The following is a 25,781-nucleotide window of genomic DNA, read 5'->3' on the forward strand; positions in this document are numbered from 1 at the left end:
AAAACAGAAGGAAGTGTTCAAGTGTAATAGATGCTCTGACTGGCCCGGGAAGACGGGGACTGACACTGGACCCAGAATTATTAGGTACACTCAAAGAAGTTATGCTGTGACAAGAAGCTGCAGGGAAGAAGCCATCAGGGGTGGAAGATTAGGAAGAGCCTGTCTTCTCGGTGCTGCTGAGCTGATCTTGGGCTACTTCACTTCTAAGTGTCTCATTGTGCATGTCAAAAATCTCTTGCTTCAAGCCTGTTTCGTCTGAGTATTTCCTTCCTGGTAGCCCAAAGTTCTTACCTGGCATATCTAGTGGTATGGCTGAAATTTTGTCCTCATAAAGATATTGAAATTGCAAACCACCTGTACCTCAGAATGTATCTTTGCATATTTTCAAGTCAAGGGGTCAGTGGGGTGGGTTCTAACTGGGTTGCTTTAAAGGGGGAAAGTTGGCTGTAAAGACAGAAGCCTGCAGGGAGAGGGAACAGGAAGGTATAAGGCTCGTGGAGAATTCCAAGTGCAGGGCAAGGTATATCAGAGAATGCCAGCAACATATGCCCCTCACAGCCCTCAGAAGAAATCACCCCTGCTGAGACCCTGATTTTGGATTTCCAGCCTCTGGACTGTCAGATGATACATTTCTGTTGCTGAAACCATACAACGTGTGGTTCCTTTTGGCAACTCTGGCAAACAAATAAACCCAGGAAAGGTAAAAGTGGCAGTCTATGGATGAGCAATTTTGCCTTTAGCTAAACACTAGAAAAATCCTACGTATGCCCAAGCACACATATATGATTTAGTATTGTGTGGACCAGCAAAAATGGAGACTGAGGCACTTGGATAATGAAAGTGTGGTAGGACCACTCAGCACGACACAGTTAAAATTCATGAACTAGAGCTTATAGTCCAGCACAAATGAATCTAAAAAGTAGTGTCATCTAACTTGTCAACTATTGTTCACTGGAAAAAGTCGTTATTTCTACAGAGCAGAAATACACAAAAATGCAAAGTAAAAACAGAACCAAGATAACATCTTCTCTTAACGTGCCGGCAATCAGGAAGCAGGGGACACCTGGCATCACGTGGGCATGGGAAACAGTAACGTTCACTGCCAAAGGAAGAGAGATCACTTCAGCTTTGCTTTTAAAATTAAAAATAGCATATGTAGGGCTAGGGAGATGGTTCAGCTCAGCTTGCTGCTCAAGCCTTAGTATCAGAGTTCAGATTCCCAGACCCCATGTAAAAGCTAGAAGCTACTGACGGAGAGATGGGGGACAGAGACAAGAGAAGGTGGAGCAGCTGCCTGGTGAGCACAAAACACAGCCGTGAACCGTAATGAGACCCTCGCTCAAGTGATGGTGAAGGCAAAGAATGACACCCTAAAGTTGTCCTTGGACCTCTATGTGCATGCCACAGCACATGTGTACCCACAGTCAGTCTCTCTCTGTCTCTCTCTCTCTGTTTCTCTCTCTCTCTCTCTCTCTCTCTCTCTCTCTCTCACACACACACACACACAGACACACACACACCCCACACATATACACAAAGTAGTATTTTTTGACATGGCAAGTTTATTTCAGAGTTCTAGCTTATACACAGGCACATACATATACACCAAAGAGTTTTATCACAGCATTACTTGTGAAATATAACAAAAAATATTAAAGCAATGAGCATGTCCATAGACATAAGCCTAGCATACAATAAATTCCTGACATGAATGTCTTTAAACTGTGAGGATGAGGCCCAACTGTGTTGATCACCACAATACATTGTTAAATGGGGTTGGGGAGTGAGACACAGAATACATGTTAAAAACTATAAAAAAAAATATAGCCGGATGTGGTGGCGCATGCCTTTAATCCCAGCACTCAGGAGGCACAGGTAGGAGGATCACTGTGAGTTCGAGGCCACTCTGAGACTCCATAGTGAATTCCAGGTCAGCCTCGGCCAGAGTGTGACCCTACCTCAAAAAACAAAAAACAAAAAACAAAAAAACAATATATATATACACACACTGTTAGATTAGATGCAAAGATTATTTCTAGAAATATACAGGAAAAACAAATGGTAGTTTTGCCTCTGCAAGAAGTAAAGGAAACAGTAGGAGGGTTGTTTTTTTTTTATAAATATTCATGTATAACATGTTATTTCTTTTAAAATATGGCAAAAAATTATCTAATAACTATGGTAAGAAATTGGACATTTCAATGTTATTACATTTCTATATTTTTAGAAGTGTTCATCATATTTTAATTTTTAAGAAATAGACAATATTAACTGAAAGGGGGAGATATCGGAGGAGGAAAATGAGGCCCCTCATGTGAGAACAATGAAGAAAATGAGCCTCAGTGAATACAAAACAGAGTTCTACACTGTGAATTAATGTGCTCCTAAGGCAGGATTCCAGAGAACCTTCTACAGCATCTTGAAACACAACGGTGGGAAATGAAACTGCATATGTTGAAGTTGTCCATTTTCGACAGATGCGCCCCTTCCTTTCCTACATCACCTTACATTTCATGTATTTGGTGTTTGTTTGCTTGTTTGTTTTAATTGTGGTGTTCTTCACTATCTAGGATTCTGCTTTGGCAGTTGATTTTAGATTCCTTTTAAAAATATTTATTATTGTTATTTATTTGCATATACATACATACATATATATACATGGAGAGAGAGAGAATGGGCACACCAGGGCCTCTGGCCACTGCAGACGAACTCCGGATGCATGCACCACCGTGTGCAACTGGCTTCATGTGGGTCCTGGGGAACTGAGCTCCAGTCGTTAGGTTTTGCAGGCAAGTGCCTTAACTGTTGAACCATCTCTCCAGCCTGATTTTATATTCTTCATCCCTTATTTTTAAATCTTTAACTGGGGTTCTACAGTGTGCATATCTCACTTCCATTGTTAGATTAAAAAAGTCAGTCATAGAATGTAACAAAATGTTAAAAATCTTAATCTCTTGTTTGATGTATTTTTTAAATTTCTGACTGGAGTTCTCACTTTCTTGTTTATTCATCCCCCTCCTCCAGAGTGGGAATTTACTGTTCTTTCGTTTGGGGGTTTTTTGTGGGGGAGGGGAGGCTGAAAAAAAAGTTCTGCTGTGTGTAGTGGCTCATGGCAAGGGTAGGAGGATCACTGAGTTCAAGGCCAGCCTGAAACCACATAGTAAATTCCAGGTTAGCCTGGCTAGAGCAAACCTTTAGCCCCCTCCCCGCCCTGAAAAAATTCTAATTCCCAAGTACATGAACTAGAAACTTTACAAATACAATTGCTCCTTTTCTTTCTCACCTTTGGTCTGAAATACGCACACAGAAGAAACTAGACCGTGATGTTATCTTCCACTCACTTTCTGGGCTTGGTCTCAAAATCTTGCCATTCTTATCACCATTTCTCCTTTGATAAACTTAGTCTTGTGATTTCATGATCAGATCAATTTCTAAAGGATTCCTTTAAGAGCAAGAATAATACCTAGTCAATTCTTAATTCACTTAAAAAAAAAAAAAAAACTCTTAACCCATAGCTATTTAACTGACACCCAGCAAACCAACACTATTCTTTTTTTTTTTTTTTTCTATAAAGCAAATCATTTCAACATGGCTACTAGGCTACTCTGCAGTACACTCAAGAACTTTTGTTTCTGTCCACTCAGATGTTCAGATATCTCTTCATAAATATGTGTATTTTGGTATTTTTGTCATAACTATATAATTCTATTAAATCGCACATAAATAAGTTAGGTAAGTGAAAAAGAAAAACCATTTTCCCTGTGAAAATTAAGTAATGTTTTGGTAATAATAAGCAGACAAGCATGAGGAATACTTGAACAAGTTGGGCCACTTAAAAATTTTTTTTTTTACTTATTTGAGAGAAAGAAAAAGAAATAAAGAGGCAGACAAAGAGAGACAGAGAATGAATATGGACTTGCCAGGGCCTCCAGCCACTGCAAATGAACTCCAGATGCATATACCACCTTGTGCATATGGTTTATGTGGGTACAGGGAATTGAACCTGGGTCCTTAGGTTTTTCAGGTAAGCACCTTAACAGCCAAGCCATATCTTTAGCCTAAAAATTGATTTTTTAATGCATTCGCTAGCAAAAAACAATAGATAGAAGAGTGACAGAGAGAATGGGTGCGCCAGGTCCTGAAAACTCCAGGTGCATGCATCACTGTGCATCTGGCTTTACGTGGGCACTGGGGAACCACACCTGTGTCAGGCTATTCAGGTAAGTGCCTTAAGTGCTGAGCCATCTCTCCAGCCCCCTTTCCTTACAATTCACCTAGCACCCTTTTGGCAAGCTGGGACCCCCACCTGCATTGAGGTGCACTTCAAACAGAAATCAGTTTCTCCTCCCTTACAACCTTTAGTTAACTCTCCTTTTGTGGTCATATTTTATTTAAATGAATTGTAAGTTGTGTCCAGGATCAAGAGACAGGGGCCATCTGGCCTAGACTAGTTTTGGGTGCATGCACAATAAGGCAAAACATATCCCCTGAGTGAACAAAAGGGAGAAACCTCTATTTGTCATCTTTTGCCTATGCATGATTGGGCATTGTGGGAAGGAGCATGCGTAGTAGATAAAACCTTATATAATGTGTCTGCCAATCAAAATAAAAAATTACCCAAACCGCACTCTTAGCAACAAGCTCCTCTTCCTCCCAGACCCCATCAGAGGAAGCCCCAGATACTGACCCAGGCACTCTAGCTCAAGAAGCTGCTGCTCTCCCTCAGCATCCACCCTTCCCTTTGGTTTTGCTCTTTCATAATGCTTCTGGCTGCTTTCCGTCTTGTGTGTATCCTTTCCAGACCTTGGAAGAAGACAGCAAGAACCTGGGAACATCCAGACAGAGATGACCAGTAACAATAATGACCATGAGTCATTTTGTAAAAATGCCCCTGAATTTGCTATTGGTATATCCATTTAGAAAGGAAATGATAGAACTCTGGATGCAGCCCTCACTGAGATGGTATCTCAGCTTACATAAAAGAAGCCAAGCCGTCCCTCTGATGACTTTGCATAGCTTCCATCTTGTTCACCCAACCTCCACTCCATTTCTGTTCTTTCCAGAAAAATGTACATGGTCTCCAACTTCTTCACGTTTCCTCTTAATCCATTACAGTGATCAATTTTGTCCAACCTATCCAACCTTGGGTCAGGGTCAGTTTACAGCCTATATTATACTTGATCAATCAAAATCACTTAAAAGATGTGATTTTATTCTCTCCTTCAGAAACATGTTGTTCTTTGAAGTTCTCTACACACTATTTGTTTCCAAATTCTCCAGCTCTCCAGCTTCTGCAGCTCACACATCCAGTTCACTACTCACACTCTCCACCTGCATGATTGCAAAGGCACATTGCAACACTAGATTGTGCAAATCCATTCCTTTCCTAAATTGCTTCACTCTCCTCTGTCCGTTTCTGAAATGGCAATTTGGGTTTCTAATAGCTCAACTCAATACTCTTGAAGTCTGCGCTCTCGTATCTCTCTCACATTCCATACTCAAGCCCATACCAAATCAAATGGGGCCTACTATCAAAATGTATCCATAGATTGGAGTGGCTGCATTCTTGAGTCCCAGGATTCAAAAGTAGGAGAGTCATCAATTTAAGTCATCCTGGGTTACAGGGAAGTTTGAGGACAGGCTGGGCATGAGCCTTGTCTGCTCCTCTCCCAAATGTATCCACAGTCCCTCTACTTTTCACTACCATTCACTGTAATTCAAGTCGCAGTCATCTCTCATTTCAAGAGCATCTCCAAAGCTTCAGGCTTCTGCCCTTGTCCTGCTGCCATCTATTCTCAATACAGCAGCCAGAGAGCCTCTAAATGTAACACACCAATGCATAGTGTGCTCACAGCCCAGCACTTGTAGCATGTGCCGTGTCTGAAGAAAAGTACCGTGAAGAAAACTTACATCACTTAGCATATATTTTGTTAGCAATAAAAATTACATACACATACAAATAAGTGCATTTTATTATATATCACACATACATACAGAAACAAACACATAATAGATTAGGAACCAAGATTTTCAGTGTAAGAAGATACAAGCTTAAAGTTTATAAAACAAAATTCTTGTGACATTTGCATGGAATTGTAATTATAGATGTGAATTCATAACTTACTTGTTTCTTCCTTTACTATCAAGAAAACACTTGCCAAGTGTGGTGGCAAATGCCTTTAATCCCAGCACTCAGGAGGCTGAGGAAGGAGGACTGTGATGTGTTAAAGGCCAGCCTGGGCTACAAAGTTGCATGTCAGTCTGGGTTATATTGAGACCCCACCTCAAAAAAAATAATGTGGGCTGAAGAGGTGTCTTAGTAGTTAATGCATTTTCCTGTGAAGACCTAGGACCCAGGTTCAATTCCCCAGGACCCACATAAGCCAGATACACAAGATGGCACATGCATCTGGAATTTGTTTGCAGCGGCTGGAGTCCCTGCTGTACTTTCTGTATCTCTATTTGCCTCTTTATTCCCCCACACACACTCACAAATAACTATCTAAATAAATAAAATATTTTAAAAATAAAAAAGAATGTTTTCTGTCACTGTCCACTAAAACTCCAGAAAATCATGACAACCTGGTAGCAAGCAGTATTCTCATTGTCTTTCTAAATATGATTTCCACTAAAAGCAGTCCAAATTCCTCAGAGTGAGGGAAAATCCCATTTCTAGGACATAACACTTACATGCTGTGTGCATGGGCTGCTTATTATGATAAAATAAGCAAATAGCTATGGTCACATCAAAACACCACAGCACTATTTGAAGGATCCCCACTGGCCAAAGATAGAATTTAAATAATACAGTGACATCAATGAATTGATGTTCATTGAATAATAAAGACAGTGAGCTCATGATGATACTCAAAATAGAAATCCACTGCTCACCTTTAGAGACTGATGTAGCATCAACTCATCATTCTACTTTGATGGTTCATTTTAGATATCAGCATGATTAGATTAAGATATACGTAGACACTTTGAGGGTTATCGTGGTTCCGTCTGTGAGGCTTTTTTCAGAAAAGGTGAGTGTATGAGCCTGAGTGTAGGAGTTGAAAGCTGCACTCAAAGCAGACAGGTACCATCTAATCAGCAAGGAGCTTAGAGAGAAGAAATATAGATGAATGAATTGATCTCTTGCTTTGAAGCAGGGGTGGAGGTCTATTTTCTGTGGCTCTGGGAGTCCAAGACTTATACAAGCAGCCCACCAAGTCCTTGGGCTTTAACCTCACGGTGAGAGTTACATCTGGCTGCTCTGGCTCTGAGGCCTTGGGACTCAAGACTGAGAATGTTATGGCATCCAAGCATCACCAGGCTGCAAAAGACCTGTGGTGGGACTTCTCAGTGACCATGATCACCACATCAGCCCATCCTTCTAATAAACTGTCTATCTATCTATCTATCTATCTATCTATCTATCTATCTATCTATCTATCTATCTATCATCTGTCTATTTTCTATCATCTATTTTTTATCTATCTTCTATCATCTATCTCATCTATTATCTATCTATCTAGCATCTATCTAAACCTTCTATTGGTTCTGTTTCTCTGAACAACCTTGGCTAATACATTTGTCAATTGACTGATAAATGGAAGGAATTAAGTGCCTGTCCTGTCTTTCTTTTATGACTTCTCTTACAGGGCACCCAAATGGTGGAGAAAGTCCTCTGTTCAGAAGAATTCCAGTAAATATGTGCCCAAGGAATTTTCCACTTAGAAAATACCAATCTGGTGATTTGTATGGAACTCATCAGTCTTGGCCACAGCCATCAAATACTGCTGAACTAATTGGATGAACAGTTGCCGTGTGGAGCTTTAGAAAGGATGGGCCAGGCACATGACGTCCAACCCTGATATCCACACTCAAATGTGGGACAGTGAGATATTCTGAGTCTCTTGATGTGGCGTTGAAGAAAATTATTCCCTGGTCCAACTCACTCTAACCTGCTCTCAGTTAATAACAGGCAAGGAAAGCACTAAGATAGCATGTTAAACAATGCCACAAGAATGTAGCCAGCCAAATGGTCTAATCTGTCCAACACTCTAATACATATGTATAAATGAAAGAGGAAAATAGAAATAAAGAAATATTATATGTTTGTATACTGTAAAGCGTGATACTAGAATAGAACAAATTGATAATAAAACTATACTTTTTAAAAGTTTTTACATTTATTTATTTATTCATTGGACAGAGAGAAGGAGGGAGAGCGAGAGTGAGAGTGAGAGAAAGACAAACGGGGGGGGGTGGTGAAGAATGGGTGTGCCAGGGCTTCCAGCCACTGAGAATGAACTCAAAATACATGCGCCATCTTGTGCATCTGGCTAACATGGGTCCTGGGGAATCAAACGTGAGTCCTTTGGCTTTATAGGCAAATAAATGCCTTAACCACTAAGCCATCCCTCCAGCCCTAAAACTATACTTTTAAGAAAATAATGGTGGCTGGAAGATAACTCAGAGAGTAAAATTCTTGCTGCACAGGCATGAGAAGCTGAGTTCAGATGCCCAGCACCCACGTGAAAGCTGGGTATGGTGGCTGATAGCTGTAACCCTAGCTGTGGAGAGGGAGGCGCAGAATCCCTCCAGCTCTGTGACTCGCTACTCTGCCAAAGCAGTGAGCTCGAGGTTCAGTGAGGGACCTCACCTCAAAACCTAAGGTGGAGTGCAACTGAGAAAGACACCCCACCTCAACCTCTGTAACAATGCACATACAGACACCCACCCATACACATATGAACACTTGTGCTCACACTCATATACTACACATCCAGACACACATTTATACACACATATATACACAAAAACATGAAAATTTGAACACAGGGTGAACACCCTTTCATGCTCTTTTCATAATTTTCACCAATTGCTATATTATATATTTTCTTGTTTTCATGTCTTTTTTCTCTGCCTATGAAAATATAAGTTCCACAAATTTAAGGAATGTTCTAAGCTATCTTTGCTGATGTGTACTCAGGATCTAGGAGAACTTTCAGAGCATAACAAGAGCTCATGTCAACAATTAGTCTCTGTATTGGTGGGCTCACATCTGTGGATCCAACCCACTGCACATTGAACACTTAAACAAATTTATGTATTTATTTGCAAGTAGAGAGGGAAACAAGAGAGACAGTGATAGAATGGGCATAGCAGGGCCTCTTGCCACTACAAATGAACCCCAGATGCATGCTACACTTTGTACATGTGGCTTTACATGGGTACTGGGGAACTGTGGGGTTATTAGACTTTATTGGCAAGTACCTTAAATGATAAACCATCTCTCCAGCCCCAGAAAACAATTTTTAAAAAACTTAATAGGTTGATATTGTATATATGTAAGTACAATGATTGTAATGGGGAGGTAATATGATGGAGTATGGAATTTCAAAGGGGAAACTGTGGGGGTGGGGAGGGAGGGAATTGCCATGGGATATTTTTTTATAATCATGGAAAATGTTAATAAAAATTTAAAAATTATTTAAAAAAAATGAATTGGGGGCCAGGCGTGGTGGTACATGCCTTTAATTCTAGCACTTGGGAGGCAGAGGTAGGATGATTGCCATGAGTTCAAGGCTACCCTGAGATTATATAGTTAATTCCAGGTCAGCCTGCACCAGAGTGAGATCCTACCTTGAGAAACAAAACAAACAAAAAAAAAAAAAAAAAAAAGAATTGGGGGTTGGAGAGCTGGCTTAGCAGCTAAGGTGATTGCCTGTGAAACCTAAGGACACAGATTCAATTCCTAAGAGCCCACATAAGCCAGATGCACACAGTGGTGCATGCATCTGAAGTTTATATGTGATGGCTAGAGGCCCTGGGATGCCCATAATCTATCTCTCTCATAAATAAATAAAATATTTTAAAAAGTGATTGGTATAAAATATATACAGACTTTCTCCCATCATTATCATTCTCTAGACTAGAGAGAATAACATGCTATTTACATAGCATTTACATTGTACTAGCCATTATAACTAATATAGAAATAAACGTTAAAGTATGAAGAGCAATGTGAGAGAATTATATGCAAATACTTCATCATTAATATAAAGGACTTCAACACTTTAGTATGGTGGAGGGGAAGTCCTGGAACCAGTTCCAGGAATGACTTATTTATTGAACATTACAAAATACTTAAAACTTAGAATTAAGGCCAAAAGATGAGCAGCAAATCTTCTTAATGGCATGCTTGAACACTGCCATGGTTTGGATATGGTCTGCATGTGTCTCCCAAAGGTGCATTGCTAGGAGCTTGACTCCCCATGTGAGAGAATTGTGATGGTAAGAACTTTACTAGGTAGAACCTAAAACGCTTTTAAGTCCTTAGGGATTGCTCTCTGAATGTGTTCATATGCTGGTCTCATGGAGGAAGTGAGTTCCTGTGTTCCTGTGAGAGAGGTTGCTGTAACAGCCTCCTTGAGTCCCTCCATGGTCTCTGGCTTCCTGTATGACCACATGATATACACAGTCCATGCTCTTAGACTTCCAAAATTGAGCTAAATATTTCTCTTTCCTTTATCCATTACTCACAACTAGCTACTTAATTACAATAGTAGAAAGTGGACTAAATAGATAATACTGCACAGATTTAGCCAAGAATCAATTATCTAGTAGAATCTATATTTTGTTTCCATTGCTATTTACTACCACTTTGTAGCTCAAACCTTACGAAGTTAAATGGTAGCTGGTAGATCTTTGTATGTTAGAGATGCAAATAATTTTTCTGCAATAAAATATATCACAAAGTTTCTGACTTTCATTACTCTTTAGAACAGTCCCCAGTTTTATATCTACCCTCAATCTAATTACTTTCTTAAAATATTTCAAATACTCAGTGTTTCAAAATACTATTTAAGCTGAGCTTACCATTTTACCAATTCCCTTAAAAATGAATAAATCTTTAATGTATACTGATTCTGTATACTATGAAAGCTATGCTCTTAAATTCTCAAGATTTGAACATTGAACAATACTTTCAAATTATGTTGTTAAAGTTGGCTGCCCTTGACTTTTTTGTAGTTGAAGCTGTATTAATTAACTTTTTATTACCATAATGAAATGTTTGATATAATCTTATGTAAAGATGATGGGTTTATTTTGGCTCATGATTCTGCCAGTTCCAGCCCAAGATCAGTAAGTTTTCCTCTCTTTGCTAGTTTGTGGTTTCTTCACATGTGTACAAAGGTCAGAGTTCACCTTAATAGCATGCTGAAGTCATTAAGATGGGAGATCCAGGGAAGTGAAAATAGAAAATTAACCTCTGAGAAAATCTGGAAATTTTAAACAGGAAGAAGCACCAAAAAGGAAAGAAAATAAAAGAAGTGATCTGAAAAGGATATGCAAAGGCAGCAAATATGAGCACAGAAGTGATACTTAGAAGGCAGGCATAAAAAAAAAATAAAAAGATAATAAAAAAAAGGAAAAATAAAAAATAGAAGGCAGGGGATGACAGATGAATTTTCTGTCTTTTACTGTTTATATTAGTATACAAACATTGTCTTATTGACATAAATGAGTGCAATTCAGTGAACTTCTGCTTACAGACTGGAATATGACCAGTTATACGCTAGACCACAAAGGACGCAAAGGTGAGAGTTTCTCCCAGCTTGTTCCCAGCTCCTCCTGACCTGGGATGAGGAGCTATCAGTGAAATGCCTGCTCCAGCCTGCATTGCTGCCCAAAACCTCAGCCTGTGCAACAGTCCTTAGTGGCTGCCTTCCTCATCGTCCACAGGAAGAGCTGATCTCTGAGCTGTGAAGATGCATGGGACTGAAGTCATGACTGCCAGGATCTTCCTTCCTAGAGGCCCATCTTACTGTGGGTTCTGGCTCCCAATTCCCACATGCAAGCCCCAACCCTATGCATGATTCAGGTCCTAACAGTCACAAGGTCATTTGATACTCTCCCACAACACCAGGAAATATTTTCAGTGCTAACCATCTGTGCACACTTTGGTGAGTCTTGTGTCTCTCAGGCCTTGTGTCCAGGGCTGTCATGGTTTGGATTAGATGTCCCCCATATGCTTGTGTGATCTGAACGTTTGGTCCCTAACTGGTGACAATTTGGAAGGTGGAGACTTGCTAGAGGAGATGTGTTATTGGAGGCAGGCTTAGAGGTATCATGCCAGCTTCCCCTTGCCAGAGTTTGGCTTACTCTCCTGCTGCTCCACCTGCCATGGCAGAGGTGGTGCTCAGCTTCTTCTCATGCCATGCTTTCTCCTGCCATCATGGAGCTTCAATTTGAGACTGTAAGCCAAAAAAAAAAGAAAAAAAAGCTTTCCTCTTGTTAAGGCTTTTGGCTGTTAAGCCAAAGGACCCATGTTCGATTCCCCAAGACTCATGTTAGCCAGATCCACAAGGGGGCGCACACATCTGGAGTTCATTTGTAGTGGCTGGAGGCCCTGGCACGCCCATTCTCTCTCTCTCTCTCTCTCCCCTTTTTCTCTGTCAAATAAATAAATAAAAATAAAAATATTTTTTAAAAATTTTCCTCTTATCAGCTGCTTTTGGTCAGGTGCTTTATCCCAACAATGAGGTCAGTACAACAAGGGCCATCTTGGTAAGAAGGGAGGTGTAGCCTTAAACAGCAGAACCAAGGGTGTTCTGCTCAGGAATATTCTGCACTAAATGCTTTTAGCTCACCTCAGAGAAGGTTGAGCTTCATAATAAGTCCAACCTTTAATATTCATCTACCCATGAGGCTGGACATGTTGCTCAGTAGTAGAGTATGTGTTTAGCTTGCACCAGCCTCTGTAGTCAAACCTCATGTATTACTTTTCTCATCATTGTGACCAAATAACTGATATGGTAGTTATTTTTCCTGTTGCTCTTGCAAAATACTGGACAAAAGCAACCTAGGAAAGAAGAGTTTAGTCTGGATCACATTTTGAGAATATAAACCATAATAATGGGAAAAGGATGGTGGCAGAAATGTGAGGATAGCTAGTCAGGTTACATCTGCAGTCAGGAAGCAAAAAGTGATTAAATATGTTGGTATTCAACTTGTTTTCTCATTTTTATTCATTCTTTGACTTCAGCCCAAGGAGTGGTGCTACTACATTTAAATTCCTTACTTTCCCAGCAAGCAACATATTTTTCTCATATTTCTGTTCCACTTGTTACTATCTCTTACTGAAGACCTGGATAATAGCACTAAGAAGTGACAAGGACACAAGTTTAATGCTATCTTGTCTTGAAATTTCCTGTGACAAACTAGTCTAGAACTTTTGAATTCATCCTTATTCAATTCCTGAGTGCACCACCCCAATGAAACCATATTCTTTGCCAAAATATCACACAAATGGCCTCTAGCCCTATTTCCAATAGAGTCCTTATTTCCTCTGAACCTTATGTCAGGGCCTCAACTCTGCATGTTTCCTCAGTATTCTGGTCTCACAGACTCCCACTAGAATGCCCCACTAACCTCTGCTTGCAGCATTCCAGAGATCCTCTAGTCTGAAGTTCTAAACTGTTTTATAGTCCTCTAGTTCCAAAGGCCTAAGAACCACATTGACAGGTTTGTCATAGCCATGATCCCACTCTTGGCACCAAGTTTGTGTATCAGTCTATTTTCTCATTGCTGTGAAAAAATTCCTGACAAAGGCAGTATAATGAAGGAAGAGAGTTTTTTGCTTACAGTTTGAGAGTACAGTCCATCATGGTAGAAGGACATGAAGATAGCTGGTCAAATGGCATCCACAGTCAGGAAGTAGAGAAATGAATGCTCATGACTTTCTCCTGTTGATTCTGTCTAAGATTCCAGCCCATGGAAGTTTGTCATCCACATTAGGGTGAATCTTCCCAGTTAAATTGAGCCACCCTGAAACTCCCTCAAAGACATGCTTAGATAGTTGTCTTGTAGGTTATTCTAGACCCTGTCAAGGTGACAATCAATTTTAACTATTACAACTTTCTCTCTTTCTCTTTCACACACACACACACATCAATTTGAGGGAGAAAGTTTATTTTGGATTACAGTCCCTCACACAGGAAAGGCATGGTGGCAGGGTATTTGGTCTGTGGCCCCAAACAGAAATCAGAAAAAGAGGAGGGGGGTGCCAGTGCTCAGCTGGCTTTCTCTTCTCTTTTTAAATTTTTGTGTAGCTAGGGACACCACAGCACATGGGATGGTGCTGCCCATATTAAGTGTGGGTCTTTTCTCCTTAGTTTCCTCTCTGGAAATACCCTGGGAGACATACCTGAACATGTGCTTTACTCATGTCCTGGGAACTTCTTAATCCAATCAAATTGGCAATGAAAATTAACTGCACAGACAGAAATAAAAAGCTGGTAGATGATAAGTTTTGTGAAGATATGAAATTTTTGTAAAAGAATAGTCAAGGAGAAGTAGGGAAGAAAAATAAAAATCATATAGCCTGTAAGGAATTCTCTAGAAGCTATTCCACAAAGGGAAAACAAACAGTATATCTTCCCAAAATACAACTGGATAGATTGGAGGGTAGTGACATTTGGAATGTGTATTTGGTGGGTCTTTGTTTATATGATTGCAGAATACTGGCTTATATATCATTAGAATTCAACTAAATATATTTAGAAAATATTATATTCTGGGTGTTCAAAATATGTCAGTAGACAAAATTTCCTCAACTGAAGGATACATTTCAGGAGGCATGTGTTATGTCTTTGTCATTGTAAATCTACTTGTAGCAGAACAAAAAACAAAAAAGACTAGAAAGAAATGGGAAGAAAAAATTCCTATATAAACTATGAGGATTAAAGCTGTCTACAGAATTTGTGTTACTCCCTGAATTAAGGTTGGAGTTTATTTCTCCTCCTTTCATGTCTGGGTTGGTTTTGGCCTGTGAGTATTAGATGCATAGACAGGGCATGTAGAAAGAAACTGGTATCCACTATGAGCCTAAAACTTTAAGTGGACCCACCAGGCTGACCTTTTAGAATGTAAGAGCCCTAAAGAAATCTTGCTGTCACAAAGTGGGACTGTGTGAGAGGACACACAGAGAGAAAGCGGCCCTGAGAGACACACAGAGAGAGACCATCTCAGCTGAACCCAGGTGTCAGTCATGCAAGTGGGACATTTTGGATGATTCCCTGAATCATGGCAGACTCCACCAACATAATGGGAAGTAGCCCATGGAATCATGGAACATAATGCATGATGGTTGCTTTAAGTCACTGATTTCAGAGCAGGAGTTCATTATGCAGAAAGAGAAAATGGTGCCTGGCAGTGCGGAGCTGCATAAATAAAAACTGAAGCAGCACAGACGATTCATTTCAAGTGTCATCTCAGTGAGGCCACGGCAGTTATTTAGTCAAACACATCTGATTGTTGCTGTGAAGGTATAATTTACATAAGATTAGCATTAGATCAAAGACCTAGTGAAGAATACATTCCCGGACTTCTGGCTAAGATGACTGCTTAGGTACCACGCCAAAGCAGCCTAGGGGAAAAAGACCAAAAAAACTCAGCAAAATACACACTTTTACTAAAAAATGAGGTGTATAGGAAATTGAAATGGCAGTGGAGAAGTAGAAGAGATCCAGAGCATCCAGAGTCCACACAGGCCGGTAAAAGCAGCCCCGGCAGGTCCCCCGAATGGGGTGGCGGCAGCACACCAGAAAGCTTCCAGGCTTGGTTCCAGCCGCAGGAAAAGCCAGGTGAGGGGAGCTTCCACTCACACCGGCGCTCCCTGCAACTCAAGAAATGTGAAGGAAGAGCAGCAGTGAACAACGGAGGAGCAGATCACAAGGTAGAAGAACACGTGGAACAGTGAGAGAACTAGAGCAGCTGCGGCTTCCTCCCCTCCCCCACCACCTGTGCCCAGCTCCAGCGAACAGAGCAGTGGTCCCGGAACCCGGCCATGCCAACTTGAGGCAACAGCGGGACCCAATCAGGAGCAGAGTCAGCAGCAACATCAGTAGCTCTGGCACCAGCAGCAGCGGCCCCAGCAGTGGCAGATCCAGTAGCGGCAGCAGCGGCAGATCCAGCAGCAGCAGCAGCTTCAGAGGCAGCAGTCAGAGATTCAGCAGCAGCAGCGGAGGATCCAGCAGAGGCGACAGACCGAGCAGCAGCAGCTTTAGCAGCAGCGGGGACAGATCCAGCAGCAGCAGCTTCAATAGCAGCAGTGGTGGTTCCAGCAGCGGGGGTGCCAATCTGCAGGGCCACAGTTGCCAGGCTCGGTTTGCCCCACAGGAAAAGCCAGTGCCCAGCTCCAGAAATCAGAACAGCAGCCCACGACCCACCCAGCAACTTGACTGACACCAAAATCATCAAAAAGGGAACTGGGATTGCACCAGGGAAGGGTCTCACTTGGTCACAAGCTGACTCAGATCCCTCAACAGACCAGAAATCTTAACCTCTTTGTTGATACAGGATCTGGTTGTTATAATAACTACTCTTGCATAAATATTCGGTGCTGTTTTTGATTGAATGTGTACAGTGTTTAGTTAAATTTTAGAATCTACCTATATTTTATTCCACTTAGCCTACTTGAATACTCCCATAGCAGGGAAACTCAACCCCTAGGAACACCTTTGTAGATACTCTCAGAGTCTTAGGAGCCACACCTAACACCTTAAGCTCCTAACCTGAAGATATATAACATCAAATCAATTGATACAGCTAAGAATATCCAGCTAGCTAGAAAATCCAACCATTAACTTAATCCAAGATGCAAAAATATATACATTATCACACAAGAAACACTAAAAAGCAAGACAATATAAATCCACCTAAAAGTATTAGTGCATCAGAAATGACTCCAGTGAGAATGAGATAGAGGAAATGCCTGAGAAAGATTTCACAAGAATGATTGTACACATGTTCAAAGAAGTCAAAGAGCAAATCAAAGGAATCAAAGAAGAAATCAAAGAGGAAATCAAAGGAATCAAAGATGCAGGACACCAAATTCATGAAATAGAGAAGGCAATACAAGACATAAATAAGGAAATAGAAATAATAATAAAAAAAAACAGTCAGAATTACTAGCAATGATGAACACAGTTCATGAAATTAAAAAAAAAACTCTGTAGAAAATCTCACCAGTTAGAGTGGATGAAGGAGAGGACAAAATATCTAAGCTAGAAGACCAGGTGGCAGATCAAATACAGGCCAACAAAGAGAAAGACAAACTTATAGAAAAGTATGAGTGAGAATTTGAAGATATTCGGGACACTATGAAAAGATCCAATATAAGAATTCAGGGCATAGTAGAAGGAGAAGAATTCCACTCCAAAGGCATAGTAGGTGTCTTCAACAAAATCATAGAAGAAAATTTCCCCCAAATTGGGAAAGAGGTGCCAATGCAGATACAGGAAGCCTTTAAAACCCCACCCAGACAAAACCGGAAAAGAACCTCTCCTTGTCATATTATAATCAAACTACCAAACACACAAACCAAGGAAAAAATATTGAAAGCAGTTAGAGAGAAAAATCAAGTTACCTACAAAAGCAAGCCCATCAGGATTACAGCAGATTATTCAACACAAACTTTAAAAGTCAGAAGGGCTTGGAGTGATGTATTCCAAGTTCTGCAAGATAACAACTGTCAACCAAGGTTACTTTATCATGCAAAGCTATCCATTCAAACAGACGGGGAAATAAGGACATTCCAAGACAAAAGCAGGTTAAAGGAGTATATGAAGACAAAATCAGCCCTACAGAAAATACTTGATAGAATCCTCCATGCTGAAGAAAAGGAAAAGCACACATATAAGGAACCTAGAAAAAGCAAGCAATACTCAAATACTAGTTAACACAAGAGAGCAAAGGTAGAACTGGAACCACAAAAAAAAAAAAAAATGGCAAACATAAATACACACCTTTCAATAATATCTCTTAATATCAATGGCTTCAATGCCCCAACCAAAAGACATAGGTTTGCAGACTGGGTTAAAAAGCAGGATCCTACAATTTGTTGTCTCCAAGAAACTCACCTTTCTACAAAGGATAGACATTATCTTAGGGTGAAAGGTTGGAAAATGTGTTTCAAGCAAATGGGCCTAGAAAACAAGCAGGGATTGCTATCCTAATATCTGACAAGGTAGACTTCAGTCCAATGTTGATCAAGAAAGATAAGGAAGGTCACTTTATATTAATTAAGGGCACATTCCAACAGGAGGACATTACAATCCTAAACATACATGCACCTAACATGGGGCTCCCAAATTCATCAAACAAACACTGTTAGAACTAAGGTCACAGATAACACCAAACACAGTGGTGGTGGGTGACTTTAACACCCCACTCTCATCAATTGACAGGTCATCCCAGGAAAAAATAAACAGAGAGGCATCTGGACTAAATGAGGTCATAGAAGAAATGGACCTAACAGATATATACACTTCATTTCATCCAAATGCTGCAGAATCTACATTCTTTACAGCAGCACATGGAACATTCTCTAAAATAGACCATATATTAGGACACAAAGCAAATCTTAACAAATTCAGGAAAACTGAAATAATTCCTTGCCTTCTCTCTGACCACAATGGAATTAAACTACAAATCAGTAGCAAGAAAGGCTATAGAGCATACACAAAATCATGGAAACTAAACAATACACTACTAAATGATAGATGGGTCAATAAGAAATCAAGAAGGAAATAAAAAAATTTATAGAGTCAAACAATAATGAGAAGACAATATACCAAAATCTCTGGGACACAATGAAGACAGTTCTCAGAGGTAAATTTATAGCCTTAAGTGCCTATATTACGAAATTAGAAAGGTTGCAAGTAAACAACCTAATACTTCACTTTAAAGCCTTAGAAGAAGAAGAACAAGGCAAACTAAAAATCAGTAGACAGGAAGAAATAATAAAGATTAGGGCAGAAATTAATGAAATAGAAACAAAAAAAAAATCCAACGAATTAATGAAGCAAAGAGTTGGTTCTTTGACAGGATAAACAAGATTGAAAAACCCTTAGCAAATCTGACCAAAAGAAAGAGAGAAGAGCCACAAATTAATAAAATCAGAGGTGAAAAAGGTAACATCACAACAGATTCCAGAGAAATTTAAAAAATCACAGGGACATAGTATAAAAGCATATACTCCACAAAGTATGAAAATCTGAAAAAAATGGATGATTTCCTTGATTTACATGATCTACCTAAATTAAATCAAAATGAGATTAATCACTTAAATAGACCTATAACAAACATTGAGATCCGAACAGTTATCAATAATCTCCCAACTAAAAAAAGCTCAGGCACAGATGGATTCACTGCTGAATTTTACCAGACCTTTAAGGAAGAGCTAACACCATTGCTTCTTAAGCTTTTCCAGTACAGTACAGATCCTAGCTACAGATGATTGGGCTCCTGCGTGAGATGGAAAATGCTTACTAGCAGAGGCCAGTAAGTTGAAAGGGAGATATAAAGGGAAGAGAAAGGAAGGGAGGAGGGTACTTAATAGGTTAATATTGTATATATGTAAGTATAATGATTGAGATGGGGAGGTAATATGATGGAGATTGGAATTTCAAAGGGGAAAGTGTAGGGGGTGAGGGAGGGTATTACCATGGGATATTTTTTTATAATCATGGAAAATGTTAATAAAAATTAAGAAAAAAGAATACATTCACTCCATAATTATGTGTGTCCCTCAGGCTATGAGAACGTTTGAGGTTCCAGGAGGAAAGAAAAATCCTGCCAGAGACTTCCCTCATACTCAAGTTGTGCCATCAACAATTCCCAAGGCTTCCACCTGCTCACATACCCTGCAGATACCTTCAATTAGTAGTTTGCAAATTACATGAATCACTTCCTTAAAATCCTTCACTCTCATCCCCTCCCCTCTCTCTTATATCACATGTGATTTCTGTTTCTCTGGAGATCCCATAACATTAATACTGTGGCTAGGTAGCTGGCAGAAGAAAAAAGGTGTCAAGAAAACTGTTTAGTGTTGCCCAAATGGACAAAGAAGTGGTTATTGGAGGCTGCAAGGTGGTTACTGGAAGGCAGCTCATGGCACAGCATGGCATAAATACCATCCACTGCAAAAATTCAGACCCACAGAATGCACCAGACACACTGCGTGTGACTCAGAGGACTTCTGTACAGAATGCTGAAAGTCCTGATTCATTTTTTAGCTGTGTCTGAGAAAACACAGAGAGGAAAGAATTCTGGCTTTTAAACGCAGAATCAAGAGGAAGCATTTCCAAGCTACAATTTCTGGATTTTAAAATAAAACTGCCATTCCTATAACTATTGCCCACAAAATATGTTCATGGGGAAATTTTACGGATATAGCTGGAAGACAATTTGTGTATATATGTGTAAATATTATCTAAACCTTAAAACACCCATAAAAACAAATACACAAATCAATAAAAATGATCAAGAACCTGAAATAACTTTAAGTGGTCCAAAAACATATACAAGATGCTCAGAGTCACAGGCAACCAGGGAACAATTAGATGCTTTTTTTTCATAATTAAAATAGTTAAAAACAGTCAATAGTGGAGAGATTATGGAGAAGTGTGCCTTCTTACAGAGTGTCTTGGAAGTGTAAAGTGGTAAGGCTATTTTGCAAATATCTGGAATTTGAAAAAAAATTGAAATATGTACAATTTTCTCTCTTACCCAGATATTTCATTAGTAGAAATCTATCGTATAGTATACAACACTTCTATAAGTATACAAAATATAGGTTGAAAATTTTTGCTACAGCGTGTTTCTCTCATGGAAAGGAAAACGTCACCAGAATGGGAACTCCAGCACTCACGCGTGTAAATCAGAAACCCGATCACTGCCTAGAGCATAGTAGAGGCTCAGGCTAATGTTTGTGGGATGAGTGGCTGGGATTAAAAATTTGGAAACTGGCCGGATGGCGCGGGCTGGGCTCCAGCATGGCTGAGGGCGCCTAGGGCCCGGGCGCTCCCGCAGGAGGTGGAGGTTCAGAGAGGATTAGTGATCTGTGTGTGCTTCTTCAGGGGAGCTGATGAAGAACTTCCCAAAATGCTTAATACACTGTTAAATGTGAAGTTAAGAGAGACAGAAAATGGCAAGCACGTCTCCATATTGGATCTGCCTGGTGACGTTCTTACCGTCCCTCAAGCCACCCTTGGGGGCAGGGGCAAAGGAAGAAGCATGCAGTATCACTCTCACAGTGGAAGGAAGAAGGGTTAGAACTGTATTCCCAGTTTATGCACCTGTGTGAAAAAGAAGCGGCTGCTAACAGCAAGTGCGCTGCAGTTGGGGTTGTGGTGGAACATGGTACTTACGGGAACAGGCAGGTATTAAAGCTGGATACTAATGGACCATACACACACCTAATTGAATTTTAAAAATTCCTAAATTACACAGCTGTTTTCTGGTATGAAATGACTTTATCTGTAATTAGATTTTCTTCCTCATCTTGAGTACACTCGTCTGCAACATTTTTAGGCAAGAAAATCCTGGATCTCATAAGTCACTTCAATCTGTTAATCAGGTAGCCTTGCCTGGTCACCTAAGGTCTGGATCTGTCACCATGTCCTGCTTTCCTCCACCCTTCTACTTGTAAGTTGGAAAAATATGACCTTTTCATAGTCATTAAGAAAAACCACAAATGTATTTGGAAGATTACATGCATTTAAAACACTTTGTTATAAAGAAATTTGTAATCATATAAAACACTCTCAAATTTATGTAGTGTGAAATAAAAATAATTATTTGTAAAAAAAAAAAAAAAATTGGAAACTGTCCTGTAATCCCAGCACCTGGGAGGCAGAAGTAAGAGGATCACCACGGGTTCAAGGCCAGCCTGAAACTACACAGTGAATTCCCGGTCAGCCTGGGCTAGAATGAGACCCTACCTCACAAAAACAAACAAACAAACAAACAAAAAGGAAACTAATTTCTTGCCAACTGGAAATAGGTACATCTAACTTCTTGAAAGTAATTCCTGCTAAAAATGAATGAGGTAGGTCTAGGAGTACCAACATGAAAGACCTCTGAGACTAAGTGTTAAGTTAAAGAGGTGCAATAAATGAGAAACAACCTAACTTCCTCCGCAGGAGGACTGACTTACTGGATTGTGACTGTAAATGGTTGTGTTTGTCTGACATTTGTTACTATGGAAAGGTGTCCTCAATACTGCATTTCCAAGAAGTAGCAATTTGAGCACTTACGACAAGACGCTTTGTCTTAGTCCTCCGAATTTACCCCCGAGCTGGCCACCACTGTTTCCATTTTATATAAGAACACCATGACACAAATGCATTACGGCCCTAGTCCCAGGTCACGCTGTGACAGCCAAGATTGAAACCCAAGCAGTCTGACCCCCGAATTCATGATTGCCAACTACCAAGAACAAGTGCCATATGTTCTAATTAAGCCTGCTGGCTCAGCTTAGCTGTCAGTATTGTTCCCCTTCCATTTCAAAAGTCTCTGCACGTGACTAATAACTTTTACAGCCACGCCACCTACACAACATACACAGTAAGTTAATTTAGTGGTTATGTGTTCAGTCTCTTCAACCAAATGCTAGGCAATTTGCATAAACTTTCTAAGTCAGTTTATCTGTAAAATGGGAATCCAACCATAACTTTCCTGTGCAACTGTTTTTTTATTGTTTGTTTGTTTGTGAAAATACTTCCTTTTCTTTTTTAAAAATTTTATTTAGTTATATGGGAGTGACAAGCAGAGAGAGAAAGAGGCAGATAGAGACAGAGAGAATGGGCATGCCAGGGCCTCCAGCCACTGCAAACAAACTCCAGATGCATGCGCCACCTTGTGCATCTGGCTTACTTGGGTCCTGGGGAATCGAACCTTGAACTGGGGTCCTTAGGCTTCACAGGCAAGTGCTTAACCCCTAAGCAATCTCTTCAGCCCACAATTGTTTTGTATAACATTTTTGTTTTGTTCTGTTCCATTACATTCTTTTCTTTCTACTCACTCACTGTGATGTTGAGGATGAGCTAGAGCTTCACCATGGTAGGCAATATCTAAGCAAGCATCCCCAGCCTACATACAATTGTTAAAGGACTATATGACTGGATACTCCTGAAGTGCCTGGTGCCCAGTAAGCACCTGATCACAAGCCCACTTACATAAAATGTGTGTATATGCAGTGTGAGATGTCTGGAAGGATGCTCATCAAAATATTGACAGGGTATATCCTCTTATTTTTTAAAAACCATTGTTTATTTTTATTTATTTATTTGAGAGCAACAGACAGAGAGATAAAGAGGCAAACAGAGAGAGAGGGAGAATGGGCATGCCAGGGCCTCCAGCCGCTGCAAACGAACTCCAGACGCATGTGCCTCATTGTGCATCTGGCTAACGTGGGTTCTAGAGAATCGAGCCTTGAACCGGGATCCTTAGGCTTCATAGGCAAGCGCTTAACTCTTAAGCCATCTCTCCAGCCCTCCTCTTACTTTTGACTGAAATATCACTTAAATAAATATTATGTTATTTGCTGAATGCATATCCATCCGCAAATGTGATAGCTTAAACACACACACACACACACACACACACACACACACACACACACGGGTTTAATGCTTAGCATGGTCCCAAACACGTGTCAAAAGCCACACTGTTTCTATGTGGATGTGCTCAGCTAAGTACTGTGAATTTACTGGAGGATTTAACAGTGACCAAAGACATTTTATATTTGTAAACACAACACTTCAAAGGACCCTCGAAGCTTCCTTGGTGAATATTTTATAATAAGTTCATCATGAGGAGCTGGGCCACCAAGCTGCTGGCCAGACTGACTACTTGGTTTATACCTCAACACAGAGTGTAACATTGCAATTCCCCTGCGTTCTTCTCAACCATGTTGCTTTCTGTCCTGCTTCAGAAATTCCTTCTACACCAAAACCAAGCCTCGAAAATACATGCAACAAGTGCTTCCCTTCAGGGACAGGAAGCAGGTGGTGGGAGCGCGAGAAACCTTCCCAAAAGGGTCCATCTGCTGATGTGTTGAAGGGTCTGAACAGATGCACCAAGCTGATGTGGCTGGCCCCATATGTCAGCTTTTAACACTGATTTTTGTTTTGTTAAAGGTCACCTGCATTTCTGGGCACAAAACCAACCTTGGTGTTGTTTTGGTTCTAGTAGGTTGGTTGTGTGTGTGTTTTGAAACATGGTCTCACTCTGTAGCCTAGGCTGTTCTGGAATTCACTGTATGTATTCCAAGTTGGCCTGGTACTCATGGCAATCCTCCTGCCCCAGCTTCCAGAATGCTGGGGTTACAGGCATCCACCACTATGCCAGAGTGCTGTCTTAGATGGGTAAATAAAACTGTGTGCAGTGATCGATCCTTTCTGACGCCCTTCTCCTCCCTTCCCCACCGCAGGCTCCACAAGACATTTAACCAAATGTCATCTGTAACTTTAACTTTCTCAGCAGAGAGGCACGCCAAGGAAAACCTCAAGCCCAGTGAAAATGTCAACAATTTTCTGCGCCTGCGAGTCGCCCTCTGTCCCAGCAGGGGCTGTGGCCACATTGGCCACGACTCGCCAGGGGCCTTGCTCAGACGCTTTGCGCGGGAGGCGGGCCTGCAGCGGCCTCTGCGCAGCGCTCCGCTCCGGGCAGGGCACGGGCAGCTGCTCAGCAAGCTGCCCCGGAGCTTTCTCCCCATTGCGGCTCAGCACACCCAGAGGGCTCTGTGCAGAATCGAACACGAGATGCCTTGTTCAAAGCAGTCACTCTGAGCACCCGCTCCAGCTGGGCAGCAGATTGACCGCGCCCGTGACACCCGGTCCAGCTCACCTCAGCTCAGGCCTGATGATTTGAGTGTAGACGAAACATCGTCCCAGGAAGATCTCAGAGAAGTGCTTGGTGGTACCCTCCCCATTCCACTCCAGGGGTGAGCGCCACCTCACAACTGCGACCACGGCCACCACAAGGATGATCAGGAGGAGCAGGACACCCACTCCGAGACCGACCTGGGCTTTCCTAGAGAGCCGGCAGCAAGGTTTGTCCCCGGACACAGGGCTGAATTCGCAGTTGGCCATGGGACACTTGGAGAGATCCGAAGGCTGGGGAGGAGGCTGGGCAGGAGAGGAGAGCGCCTGCCAGGTCGGAGGCTGCACCTCCCCCTCTCCTTCACTTGCCTTTTATCTGCTTCCTTTCCTACCCCCAACCTCCTGCTCTAGTTCCCTGGGTGGCCAACCAATAAGGCTTTAAAGGACATCCACAGCCGTCCTCCAGCGCTCCCTTCCAGACTAATGAGCAGATGGACCTGACAGTACCACGCTTTAACCTCTGCAGCTGCAGGAGCAACAGTGGGACCGTGCACTCTTCGCCCTTCATTTAACGCTTTACATATGGTCTGTGCTGTCTGGGAAAGAACGCCCTACCTCTACTTCTTGGCTGTGACTCCTCTTACACACAGCATCAGTTTGAAACCCCAAAATGACTTAACCTCTACGCTTCTGATATGAAACAGAGATTAGAAACACAGAGACTACTTCACAGAGTGATTACTACTGAATGAGTTAGCAGAATCCCAGAGATATGATCATTTCTCAGTGGATTTAGCCTATTAGTTCTTGTTCCCTGACTGCTGGGGCTGTGAGAAGATGGGATGTTTGGAATTGTGTCTGATATGCAATGCTTATGCATTATAAGTGAGAACCCCCAAGCAAAGGGGCTTTTCCTGTTTCCCCTTTCCCACAGGGACACCTGTAACCTTGCAATGTGAGGGATCAGGCTGCAGGACTTTCATGGAACAGAGCTTTTCCAGGCCAAGGCAAGAAAGCCCAGACCTGTTGAGGAGCATCAAGGTGGCCTTGTAGTTAGAGTGGGACACTGAAGAAGAAAGACTAGAAGTTCCCAAGGCAGCAGAAGGCCAGGTTATCTAT

At 41.2% G+C, this 25,781-nt stretch overlaps 1 protein-coding gene across 1 annotated transcript in view; it reads right to left on the reverse strand.

The window, feature by feature from the left end:
• Positions 1–25,004, reverse strand: part of Cd38 (CD38 molecule) — a 48,411-nt gene extending 23,407 nt beyond the window's left edge. Inside the window, exon 1 of the mRNA XM_045161855.1 lies at positions 24,688–25,004. Within this exon, the coding sequence (XP_045017790.1) occupies positions 24,688–24,932 (245 nt within the window). The 5' untranslated portion in view covers positions 24,933–25,004. The remainder of the gene's footprint in view (positions 1–24,687) is intronic.
• Between the last annotated feature and the right edge of the window lie 777 nt (positions 25,005–25,781).

This window comes from Jaculus jaculus, chromosome 11 (genome assembly GCF_020740685.1).
Source record: "Jaculus jaculus isolate mJacJac1 chromosome 11, mJacJac1.mat.Y.cur, whole genome shotgun sequence".
Taxonomy (NCBI): Eukaryota; Metazoa; Chordata; class Mammalia; order Rodentia; family Dipodidae; genus Jaculus; species Jaculus jaculus.